Below are 12,500 nucleotides of genomic sequence, written 5' to 3' on the forward strand. Positions count from 1 at the left end.
AGAGTTTAATCCATCCATTGTGTTACCCGACACAAGGATGGAAAAACTGAAACAGAATCTGTTCTCAAAAAGCAGGGTCATCCAAAACTATCTGTGAAGATGTTCCAACATCCTGTAACTCTGCATTCAAAGCTGCTAATAATTACACAATGTTAACAGCTTATAGCAGGTCATCATATTTTGTGTACATTTCTATTGATTCTTAATCCTAAACCTATATTATTATTTTGCATGATATGGCCTCATTATCTGATTTTAAATATATTATCTGAGTTTGTAACCATTTACAAGATAGAAAACCTGAAGTCTAAAGTTGTACACAGAAGCAGAAGTTACCGGAAGACACTAATGAACAACATTTCCAAAATCATTGTCAGTGATCACACTTTTGGAAATCACACATTCAGGCATGTGCATCGTCTTTGTTGCACTAAACCCGTGTTGCATTTTGAAATCACTGTTGTCAGCAGTGTTTCTGTATTTCCTTGTGTTTCTGTAAGCTGTGTATGTGGTGTCAAACTGGTGAATGTCTTTCTCAGTTGGCTCATGTTTTATGTATTTGCAGCGTTTGTTGGAATTCAACGTATCTGCTGTCAAATTGATGAATACGCTTTCCTCATTTGCTGGTGTTGGTGCTGCTAGTTGCATTGCATTGAGCTCTCTAGGCCAATGTAGAAACAGGCTTTTGAAAAATGCGTGCTAAACTACAGCACAGGACTGCAACTTTTATTCAACACTTTGAAAACGCTTGGAAACACGCTTAGGGTTGGAAGAGAAGGTCAATAGTACTCTCAGACATAGGAGTTGTATTGATCTTCTCATCTAACTCTCAGCAAGAAAGTGCATTTTATAAAACTTCAAAACGCTGATGAAACTATAATTCAAACAACATGAACTTGAATGCATTGAAATGTTAACATGTTATTGTTAATCTCACATACTTACAATGTTCATGACAGCGAGGACGTAGCTTTCCACAGCTTTGCTCCCATGATGCTCCACCATTTTAGTGTCGGCCACCACCAGTGTTTCCACCCACTTCTCTTTGCTGACTGAGCGTTGACGTATTCTTCTCCTTCTTCTCTGCTGGCGGCGTTCCCACCGCTCCCGCTTATTCTCAATGTCTTCAATACTTTGATGGGAATCTGGATGTGGGAGACAGAAATAGACATTTCAAACTTTCTTACTGAGGCACAGTGTGTGTCAACATAGCACACCAGGTATGGCTTTTAATGTGTATTACACATTACACCTGTTTTTTTGTGGAAAAAAACCCTGGTCATGGCCTCTCTGTCTTTATTGTTCTTCCTCTCCTTATTAAAATATTAAGTTAATACAGTAGGTGTTGTTTAAATGCTTAAAAAAAATTATATTATAAAATGGTATCAGTTTTTCTTTTTGAAGAAAGGACACAACCGGAAACATCTCAATGTTTTAGCCAACAGCAGTTTCATGGAAAGAATAATGGAATAATAAGCAATATCGCATAAAAATCTAAACACATATGAACTGTTTGTAGGTTTAAGACATTTTTCATTAATCCTCCTTGACCTACCTGTGAGCGCTTAAGTTGGTGCTGTGCCTTGTTAATTGTTAATCTGATCTATTAATGATAATTATTTGATTTTATTGTAACAGTACATTGCTGTAAAAGAGCATGTCTGTTTAGCTAGGGGTAGGCGATACAGGGGGTTTATCAGACCGGGGTGGGCAATACTGGAATTAAGTATGATGTGTTCACAAATGTGATGAAGTTTCTTGATATGTTCGGTATTTATTCATCAATTGGATTAGACAAAAGCAGGACATTTTGATTAGGTTATTTGATCCATAAACAAATATATCACAATATAAATTGATATTGCTATATAAAATGTCATACAGTATTTAACGGAACACGCCAACTTACTGGGACTTAAGTTTATTCACCGTATCCCCCAGAGTTAGATAAGTCCATACATACCCTTCTCATCTCCGTGCGTGTCGTAACTCTGTCTGACGCACCCACCGCTAGCCTAGCTTAACACAGATCCTGGAGGTAACCGGCTCCATCTAGCCTACTGCTCCCAATAAGTGACAAAATAACGCCAACATTTTCCTATTTACATGTTGTGATTTGTATAGTCACAGGGTGTACAAATAACTAGGTCACATGAGACACAGCCATCTTCTAACCGTATACATACTGGGAACTATATTCTCAGAAAGGCGAAGCTCTGCTACTTGGGCGGAGTGATTTGCTTGCAACAACTGAGAAGTCCTGTGGTGAGGAGCAGAGAGTAGAAGTGCTTCGCCTGTCTGAGAATATAGTTCCCAGTATGTATACGGTTAGAAGATGGCTGTTTCTCATGTGACCTTGTTATTTGTACACCCTGTGACTATACAAATCACAACATGTAAATAGGAAACTGTTGGCGTTATTTTGTCACTTATTGGGAGCAGTAGGCTAGATGGAGCCGGTTACCTCCAGGATCTGTGCTAAGCTAGGCTAGCTGTGGGTTACGACACACACGGAGATGAGAAGGGTATGTATGGACTTATCTAACTCTGGGGGATACGCTGAATAAACTAACGTCCCAATAAGTCGGCGTGTTCCTTTAAGGTGGATTTGTATCTATATCAGACAGACAGTCCTAAGCTCAGCCACCCTTACTTGTAAAATAATGGTTTATTCTATCCATTTATCTATACATCTATCTGTTTATGTACTTTATTTTCTCTACTTTATTTTTATTTTATTTTTTATGATTCACATGGAAAAAGCTGTGCAGGTCTCCTGCTCCCCAGGATGTTACATTTTCTTTCAGGGTCTGTTAATTTAGCTCACTCAGAATTCCTAAGTAGCTGATTTATGAGCTATACTAAACTTCAATGTTTGTATTCTTCTGACCTCTGCAGATTATTAGCTGTCGACAGACTCAAAAGAGAGAGACAAGAACATTTGTATCCATCATCAGCTTCATTATTGTCATTCAGTGCTCAGTGTGTGTAATCAGGCTAATTATAATAGAATATACTAATTGATTCTCACATTTTCAATTTCAAGGAACGAAAAGTTTTAAATATTGTTAAACTTATTAATAGTGTCACTTTAAAGGTTGCCTGCGTGTGTGTGTGTGTGTGTGTGTGTGTGTGTGTGTGTGTGTGTGTGTGTGTGTGTGTGTGTGTGTGTGTGTGTGTGTGTGTGTGTGTGTGGTTTACTTTTGACTCCACAGGTACTGTTGAGAGCTTGTTTGGGCTGTATGACTGGACTCCAGGAGGGAGGGGGTGCATGGCGTTTGTAGATGGCATGTGCTTGTGGTGCTGAGGCCTCATTGCTCGACTTCTCCAGAGGCTGAATAAAAAACTCTTCATCAGACAACTTGAACAGTCCTGTCTGGAGAAAAAGATGGATTAAGGTCAGTTCTCTTCATCTCTTTACACTAAGCTATTTACAAAAAATTGCTTAATATTTCAACAGTACTTTGAGGCAAAACAATGCACTTTGTGTATTTAATTTGATCTTGTAGATATGTAACAAGATGAAAACATCACCTTACTGTAGAGCTGCAACATTGATCGAAAGAAATTTAACCATACACTATTCTGAAAATCAATTAAATCGTTAAATGTCATTATTTGAAGCAAACTCATCTCATCCTGCCGGTGCTTCACAGTTTTAACCTTCAAGTAAGGTTTACTAAGCTTTGGTTAGTATTAAAGTAAGAAGTTATATTTGTTTTGTTAAGTTTTAACTCAGATGACGAGCTGTATAATTGTGGCAGTACAAGCTATAATCTAAAACCTCCAACACACCAATAGTTTGCTCTTCACCAATCTGTAGCTGCCTTAGGCTCCTGCTGAGCCTGCAAAAGCCCCTTTAGATATATGCTGTCCTATAAAGCTGCTATTAATACAAAATATACCAATTCAATACTGAAAATTACACAATCTTAAGAATATTTCCTTTTTATGCAATATATACAATATTTTGTCTGTTGTTATATATCGTCTTCAAAAGCTGCTTGTCGAGTGGCCGGGTTGGCTCCATTGGTAGAGCAGGTGCACATATATAGAGGTTTACTCCTCGATGCAGCGGCTGCGGGTTCGACGCCGACCTGCGGCCCTTTGCTGCATGTCATTCCCCTCTCTCTCCCCTTTTATGTCTTCATCGGTCTATGGAAATAAAGGCCTAAAATGCCCAAAATAATTATCTATGCTTGTCGATAACAAATATAGTACATTGACACCGACTTCAAAACCCACACGAAAAACTCTGTAAGCTTACAGTGAAACAGTATAAAGAGCCTGATGTCTCAGATTTGCTGTAGACACCCAGGGCGCAACTGGGGCAGAAGAAAGATCAGATGTCACTTAAATTACTGCGCCCTAAACCACGCTGCCAAAACCAAATTCCCAGTAGCCCCACTCCTTTTTTCTCTTGACCATCCTTGCCTGATATTTAATACCTGTCCACCTTCTGCTCCTATAACTCTCCTTCAGCTGTCACAGAGTCACTGAGGGCTGGTGCTACAATAAATGTGTAGTACCACATGGGGAACGTCAAGTTGTGCATCATACCGTACAAGTAACAAAGCTAGAGCAGCATTTTTGTCTCTTGTTTTAGTAAATGCACCCATGACTCTGAACATGCTGATGAACCTTATCAGCACTGACTGGACGCAGTGGAACCCAGGTCAAATTAAGTCAAACCAAGTGCAATAGTTTTTATATCACACTCATTTGTACAAGTGGCATTTGTAATTTTGCATATCTGTAAAACAACAATCTAACATACAGTACAGGCCAAAAGTTTGGACACACCTTCTCATTCAATGCGTTTCCTTTATTTTCATGGCTATTTACATTGTAGATTCTCACTGAAGGCATCAAAACTATGAATGAACACATATGGAATTACTTAACAAAAAAAGTGTGAAATAACTGAAAACATGTTTGATTACTGCTTTGCACACTCTTGGCATTCTCTTGATGAGCTTCAAGAGGTAGTCACCTGAAATGGTTTTCCAACAGTCTTGAAGGAGTTCCCAGAGATGCTTAGCGCTTGTTGGCCCTTTTGCTTTCACTCTGCGGTCCAGCTCACCCCAAACCATCTCGATTGGGTTCAGGTCCAGTGACTGTGGAGGCCAGGTCATCTGGCGCAGCACTCCATCACTCTCCTTCTTGGTCAAATAGCCCTTACACGGCCTGGAGGTGTGTTTGGGGTAATTGTCCTGTTGAAAAATAAATGATGGTCCAACTAAACGCAAACCGGATGGGATGGCATGTCGCTGCAGGATGCTGTGTTAGCCATGCTGGTTCAGTATGCCTTCAATTTTGAATAAATCCCCAACAGTGTCACCAGCAAAGCACCTGCGATTTCTGAGGCTGGTGACTTGGATGAACTTATCCTCAGCAGCAGAGGTGACTCTTGGTCTTCCTTTCCAGGGGCGGTAGTGCTTTCGTTGTAGTGCTTGATGGTTTTTGCGACTGCACTTGGGGGACACATTCAAAGTTTTCGCAATTTTCCGGACTGACTGACCGACCTTCATTTGTTAAAGTAATGATGGCCACTCGTTTCTCTTTACTTAGCTGATTGGTTCTTGCCATAATATGAATTATAACAGTTGTCCAATAGGGCTGTCGGCTGTGTATCAACCTGACTTCTGCACAACACAACTGATGGTCCCAACCCCATTAATAAGGGGAAAAAATCCACTAATTAACCCTGACAAGGCACACCTGTGAAGTGAAAACCATTTCAGGTGACTACCTCATGAAACTCATTGAGAGAACACCAAGTGTTTGCAGCGCTATCAAAAAAGCAAAGGGTGGCTACTTTGAGGAGTCTAAAATATAAGACCCTGTTTATACGTACATGGTTATTTTTACAAACTGAGACATTTCCCTTGATTTGTGCCCTTCGTTTACACACAAACGGAGAATTCTCGTCTGAAAACAAGTCTTTCTAAAAACTCCGGCCAGAGTGGAGATTTTGGAAATCTTCGTTTGCACGTTTGCACGTAAACTGAGACAAACGGAGGTTTAGACAGCCAAGAGAGAGAAAGAGGACGTGATTGGTTGCTGTTGTTGCTATGGTCGGGATTCTGATTGGCAAACGTGGGCTTGAGCTTCTCGTTACACTGCCACCTACAGGTTTGGCGTGCTCTTGACAGCATTGACAGCATATATACACAGGTAAATATAAACAAACACTTTTCTGAAAATGGAGAGGTTGAAATGTCCGTTTATGAAAATAGCCGGCCACGTGTAAACGTAGCATAAGACATGTTTTTTGTACTTTTTTGTTAAGTACATAATTCCATATGTGTTCATTCATAGTTTTGATGCCTTCAGTGAGAATCTACAATGTAAATAGTCATGAAAATAAAGGAAACGCATTGAATGAGAAGGGGTGACCAAACATTCGGCCTGTACTGTAAGTCTGTGTTTTTAATTCCTTATTTACTCCAGATAACTCATCCTATCAGCATTAATACACAGGGAAAATAGAAAGAAGACATTCAGTCTTGTTGTAATCACACAATACGTCATGGATATAGACTACTCTTTAAATAATGGACATCCATGCTCGTTTGATTGTGTGTGCTGTGAAAATCTGTAAATATTAAGTTGTCTCTGCATGTCACCAACAAAACCTCTGCAACATCACAGAGTTCTTAGATTATTTTTAACAGCAGGACATTGGCATCCCATTGCTTCAAGTAATACATTCTGATGGAAATACACAGAAATGGAATCTTTCGGTTTCTTACAGAAATGTAACACCTCAACAAGACAAGAGCATTTTCATAAACACAATATTTCAAGGAAAACAGAGTATATGCTGACTCATCATCCAGTGTAATACTCAGATCCCTTTCCCATGTCTTATTGAGGGCTGACCAGGCTCCATCCCCCAGGTTCTGCATAAGCATAGCGTATAATACCCAGAAGCCTCATGACCTTTTCCATATTTCAACAACACTTTATCTAAACATTCTGGTGCCTTCGGGGCTGAAGAACTGGATCCAAAACTCCCCACTAACAGATGGCGAATTTGCAAAGCTGCTCGGCTTTTAACAAAAATAACATAAGAAGTATAAGAAGTAACAAGCGATCACATATCACATCAACTCTATCCTCACTTGGCTGGTTTTCTTATAAATGTCGTTATTACTTTTAAATAACTGGTGCTGACTTTTAGAGCCCTGCATAACTTAACTCCCCAATATATCACTGACATCCTCCACCATTATATGACAAATGGGGCTCTTAGATCATCTGAACTAAAGTTACTGGATGTCCCTCAAACCCACTATAAAACTAAAGGTGACCAATCTTTTCAAGCTGTTGTCCCCAGTCTTTGGAACGCTCTCCCCTTACCATCGCGATCCCTGGACTCCTGTGATGCTTTTGGTTAGCCTATCTGAATAGCTAATAACTTGTTTATTTGTATCTGCCTTTATTTATCCGCTGCTGCTTTAATTGTCATCTTGTCAGCCCTGTGCTGTGTATTGTTTCTATCTGTCCTTTTTATTTCTTGTATTGTGTAATAGTTTTAATGTTAAGCACTTTGTGATTTTGTATCTGTGAAAGGTGCTGAACAAATAAACTTTACTTTCACAGTTTCAAAACTGGTAGGAAGGAAAAAAGGCCCAAAGCAAAAGTTTGGGCAACCTGCATGGTCCCAATTATTTTCAGCCAGCTAGTCTTTCAATTCTTTTTTCAGGGATTTTCTCCCATTCTTGCAAAAGGTGCAAAAGGTTTCCACATCTGTGAGATTCTTGGGCCATCTTGCATGGTCTGCTCTTTTGAGTTCTATCCACAGATTTTCAATGATGTTTCGGTCGGGGGACTGTGAGGGCCACGGCAAAACCTTCAGCTTGCACCTCTTGATGTTGTTGTGGATGAGGTATAGTATATTTAGGATCATGAGTCTGTTGTAGAATCCATCCTATTTTCTTCTTCAGCTTTTTTACAGACTGTGTGTATTTGCTGCTAGAATTAATATTCAATTGACTCCATTCTTCACTCTAGTGGCATTTTCCCCGTGCCAATGACTGCAACAGAACATGAAATTCTGCACCCGTCTCTCTTTCCCAAAATGCATCAGGACACAGGAAAGGTTTTCTAATGATGACTCTTCCATGGAGGTAATATTTGTGCAGGTGTTGCTACACATGCGAACAGTTCACCACCACATCTGCAATCTTCCTGAAGGCCTTTCATGACCAAATGGGGATTGTGACAAGCAGTTCTCTTAGAAAGTTGTCTTGGTCTTCCAGAGCTCAACTTGAAATCCAACGTTCCTGTTAACTGGCATTTCCTAATTGCATTACGAACTGAGCAATCAGCTAGCTAAAAACACTTTGCTATCTTCTTATAGCTGTCTTCTGCTTTGTGGGTATCAATTATTTTAGTTTTCAAAGTGCTAGGCAGCTGCTTCGAGCAGCCCTTGGCTGCTGATTGTTGGAACAAGGTTTAAGGAGTCAGAGCACTCCTAACGCTGAGCGTAAACAAGCCATAGCTCTAACAAGCTAATTAAGGTCTGAGAACTTGGTCAAAGTTATCTGAGAACTCTGATGTCTTGAGGTGGCCAAACTTTTGTATCGTGCTTCTTTCCATTTCTCCTTTCCTCTCTCAAATTTTACAAAACAAAAATGAAACACTAATCTTGCTTACAATGTTGAAAATAATGTTTCATCTTTAACTTCATGGCTTTTAAAGATCAATTAATCTTTTACTGACTTAACTATTCACAGTAACAGAGATTTTGACCCGGGGTGCCTAAAGTTTTGCATGCCACTGTATGTGCATGTCTGGACCACAAAGAGCGATTGTACGTCCCCAACAGAAGTCAGATATTAGCTCTCTGGTGAATGTTTCACCAGTTTCAGCAAATATGACAAAAACTTGTTTTATAAAAGTTACCTGCTGAACCTTTAATGACAGTGAAGAAGAAAATAGTTCAGTCCTAAAGTAGTTCTTTGATTGGTGTCATGCTCCTGCCATAGTGCAACTACAGGAACATTAATCGGCATAAAGTGACTGGAATTTTAAAGAGTTTGAATAGTTATAATCTGAAAACTTAAGTAACAAACCCCACACACATATTTATAAGTATCTTTTGTCCAAATACATAAAGTTCCCCCACTTAAAATGACTGATAACAGATGTATTTTCTAATGAAAGTTGCATTTAAAAACAAAAAAACTCGTTAGGACTTCAAAGATGGAGATCAGCACTCATGCTTTAGCTACTTTATCAGGCAACTGCATTTCTTCAGCTCTATACACAAAGGGTGCAGACAGAAACGACAAATAAAAGGTGACCAGGCTTTTCAAGCTGCTATCCCCAGTCTTTGGAACTACTCTCCCCTTATCATAGCGATCCCAGAAACGACAAATACATTTTTTTTATTTTTCAAATAGAGAATCTGGGACATGTCATTCTTTCAAAAACTTTCAAAAACAGCAGGACGTAAAATTCTCCACTAAGACACAAAGAAACCTCAAACAATATAAAAAGCATCAGCAGGCCTCTCTCTCCTCATCTGTCATCAGTATTCATTAGTCCTTCTTCAAAAACACACAAGTGCAAAATAGATTAATCACAGACTAACAATAATGCTAATAAATACATATAAGTTTGCCAAAACGCTTTGGATAAATAATCCTCAACGTAAAGACAAAGCAATCAAGGAGTCCTTTAGGGCCAAACAGAAGAATGGCCGTAACTGGCCATGTCAGTCATCTGACATCAATCCAGCTGATCATGCGTTTCACTCTCTGTAGACCAGACTGAAGGCAAAAAGCCACAAAACAAGCAAGGAGTGAAGCTGGCTGCTGTACAGGCCTGGGAGAGCATCACAAATGTGGATGCCATGTGTCTGCTGATGTGTGTTGGCAGTAGACTTCAAAAAGTCAATTTCTGCAAAGGATTAACAATTAATTATAAAATAAACTGCCTGTTTGTGTGCGTGTCAAAAAATTATTTTGTTCTCCTCTAAAATTGGGTAAAAAATAAAACCGTGTGTGGATAAGTGCTTATCTTTTTCAGTGTGTTTGCCAATGCCGTATTTCCTTGCATTGTACAGCATGGCGCCCAAATCATTTTATTCATTCGCCCCAGATTTTAAAATAAGGCAAACCGCAAAACTATGCAGATAAAAGGATCCAGCGAGTGTCGCGTTGAAGATGAAGTCACGGCAGTTTTGTGTGGCTTTGCCATGGCAATCAGCTGAGAATCCCGCCTACACTGAAGTGCTACTACTTTATCTACAGTAGACAACCAAATAGAGAAAAGCATCTCGTACCAAAAGTGAGTCATGCCAAACCATACAGTGGAAATGAGGCATAAGAGACCGCTTCATTAAAAAGGTTCCCTGTGATGTTTTTGGCCTCTGGTAAAGTGCCATGATATGCAGCAATGTGTCAGCAAAGACAGGGGAGAAGACTGCAAACAAGAAAACATGAATATAAAGAATGCAGGGTTTAAAATACCTAAACATATTTCTGTTTAGGTATATAGGCTTTGCAAAAGTTTTTGTAAGGAAGGAAACCTATTCAACACGTCTGTTAGACCTCGAGGATACACACAATGATTTTAAGGTGAGAAACACCGAATATGAATGTAACATTTGTTCACACGAAACCTCCACAGAGCATCTTTAAGAATACCTGCTCAGTACAATAGCCAGCTACTCCAGTGAATCATGCAGCTGTAGCTTAATATATTATGCAGACAGCATGCAGACAAGGTCAAAATGTGTAGTTGCTGTCTAGCTAAACATTAGAGCTGGGTGTTAATTGGTGCAAGACGTGGTGATTTCAGCTTCTCAGAAGCAGCTTTTGTTTTGAGATGTTCGTGCACAACAGAAGTGTGCAGAGAGCAAACACGTGAGGTCATTGATAATGCTGTTGGTGGAAATGTTTTGTGAGAAGTTCCCAAACCAAGGTTAGACACATGTAAGCTACCAGGAAGAACATAAGTCTGTTATAACAGTGGTGAGCTGAGGACAATCTCTGTTCACATATAACCTTGAAGCAGCCATGTTTAGTTCTGACAGCTAAGATGAAAAACGTGACAATACAGTGGGCAACGGATCACCAAAAAATACATGAATTAAGAGGGAGAAAATGATTGCCTCTGCCCTAAAACTAGAACTAAAAAAAGGGTTGTCCCAATGGCAATTTTGTCCACCTGAAACAAAAAGAAAATGTTCTATTTTCCAAATCTCTATCAATTCTGGATGTCACTTTTAAGGCAGCTACCTTAAACGGGAGCTCCACTGGTTTTACACATCAAAGTCTGTTTACGGACTTCGGGGAGTACTACTTCATATGTGCAAGCATAGTCGTATAAAGCTTTTTGGGAAATCTGATAAATTGCAGCGTCGGTCGGGGCTGAAGACTACAAGTCTTGTGGAGTTAAAAAAGAAAAGAAATCTCGGACGACTGCTCCTCATCTCATGATAGCATGAAACTAGCTGCTTGATGCTACATTAGCCGCTACACACCTGAATTTACGATTCGTCGTCAGTCGAGTTGCATTGTGCGTAATGTAGGCACAATGTTTTGACAAGGAAGAAGAATGTGTGGAATAAAAAAAAAGGATATATGTGGTTCTGCCAGTGATTTTTTCTACGGATGTTTTGAACGGTCCATTGTGAGTCTGACAGTGTTATAGGAGAGCAAAACTAAAACCATGAGGAACTCTTTTAAGTGGTTGGGATTTATAATTTGTTGTGATAATAGATGAATCAATCAATTTCTACGATAATCACATTAACCACAATAATTTGCCAATTCAGAGAGTAATGAGAGATGGTCAGTGTCATTTTGTGTTTGTGCTAGATGGAAATATCTTTGACAGTAATGGACCAGACCTAAAAATGGAGCAATTTTAGTGCAGCACTTGTGATAATTATGTCAACTACTAAAAAATGGTCAGTTTAAAATCTCTGAATGCACCGATGATCGCGGACATCTCCTTCAGCAGTCTAAAAATTCTTTCCTTTATGAGCACATCTAGGATCACAGGGGCAGAGCACAACATGAATGGCTGGCTGCATTTTGAACCGTCTTTGAATATAATTGAGCGGATTGTGGCTTAGAGTTGGATTCCTGCTGTGATCTTGCAAAGGCATTGAAGAGAATGTCACTTTGTTCTTCAGCCTCAACAGCTACACGGTCAACACTTTTACAGAAAATTTGAATGAAAAGTGCAGTGAATGTTTACTGCAAAGCCTATAGGTGTTTTTGCAAGTGTGTGTGCTCCCCTGCCTGAAAAAAAAATTGTTTAGAAAAACCATTTAACAAATGGTCAAACTGTGTACATCTTCTGGCTGGAGCACTTAAGTTCCAAATGTGAATAGCGCAAAACTTCAGACACGCCATGTTTTGTAGAAAATGCATACAGCCTGTGTAGCTGTCTAAATGACCCTTAAAGTGATGGTTCGGAGTAATTTCACCATGACCTCTAGCCAAACAACACCCCAGAAGCTTTTTTCACCTGGA

At 39.5% G+C, this 12,500-nt stretch overlaps 1 protein-coding gene across 1 annotated transcript in view; it reads right to left on the reverse strand.

Annotated features, from left to right (window-relative positions):
* The window catches only part of LOC120555730 (A disintegrin and metalloproteinase with thrombospondin motifs 7), an 85,532-nt gene that overhangs the window by 68,887 nt on the left and 4,145 nt on the right, over positions 1 to 12,500 (reverse strand). Inside the window, 2 exon segments of the mRNA XM_039794737.1 lie at positions 946 to 1,145; positions 3,202 to 3,376. Of these exon segments, the coding sequence (XP_039650671.1) occupies positions 946 to 1,145; positions 3,202 to 3,376 (375 nt within the window).

This window comes from Perca fluviatilis, chromosome 3, assembly GCF_010015445.1.
Source record: "Perca fluviatilis chromosome 3, GENO_Pfluv_1.0, whole genome shotgun sequence".
Taxonomy (NCBI): Eukaryota; Metazoa; Chordata; class Actinopteri; order Perciformes; family Percidae; genus Perca; species Perca fluviatilis.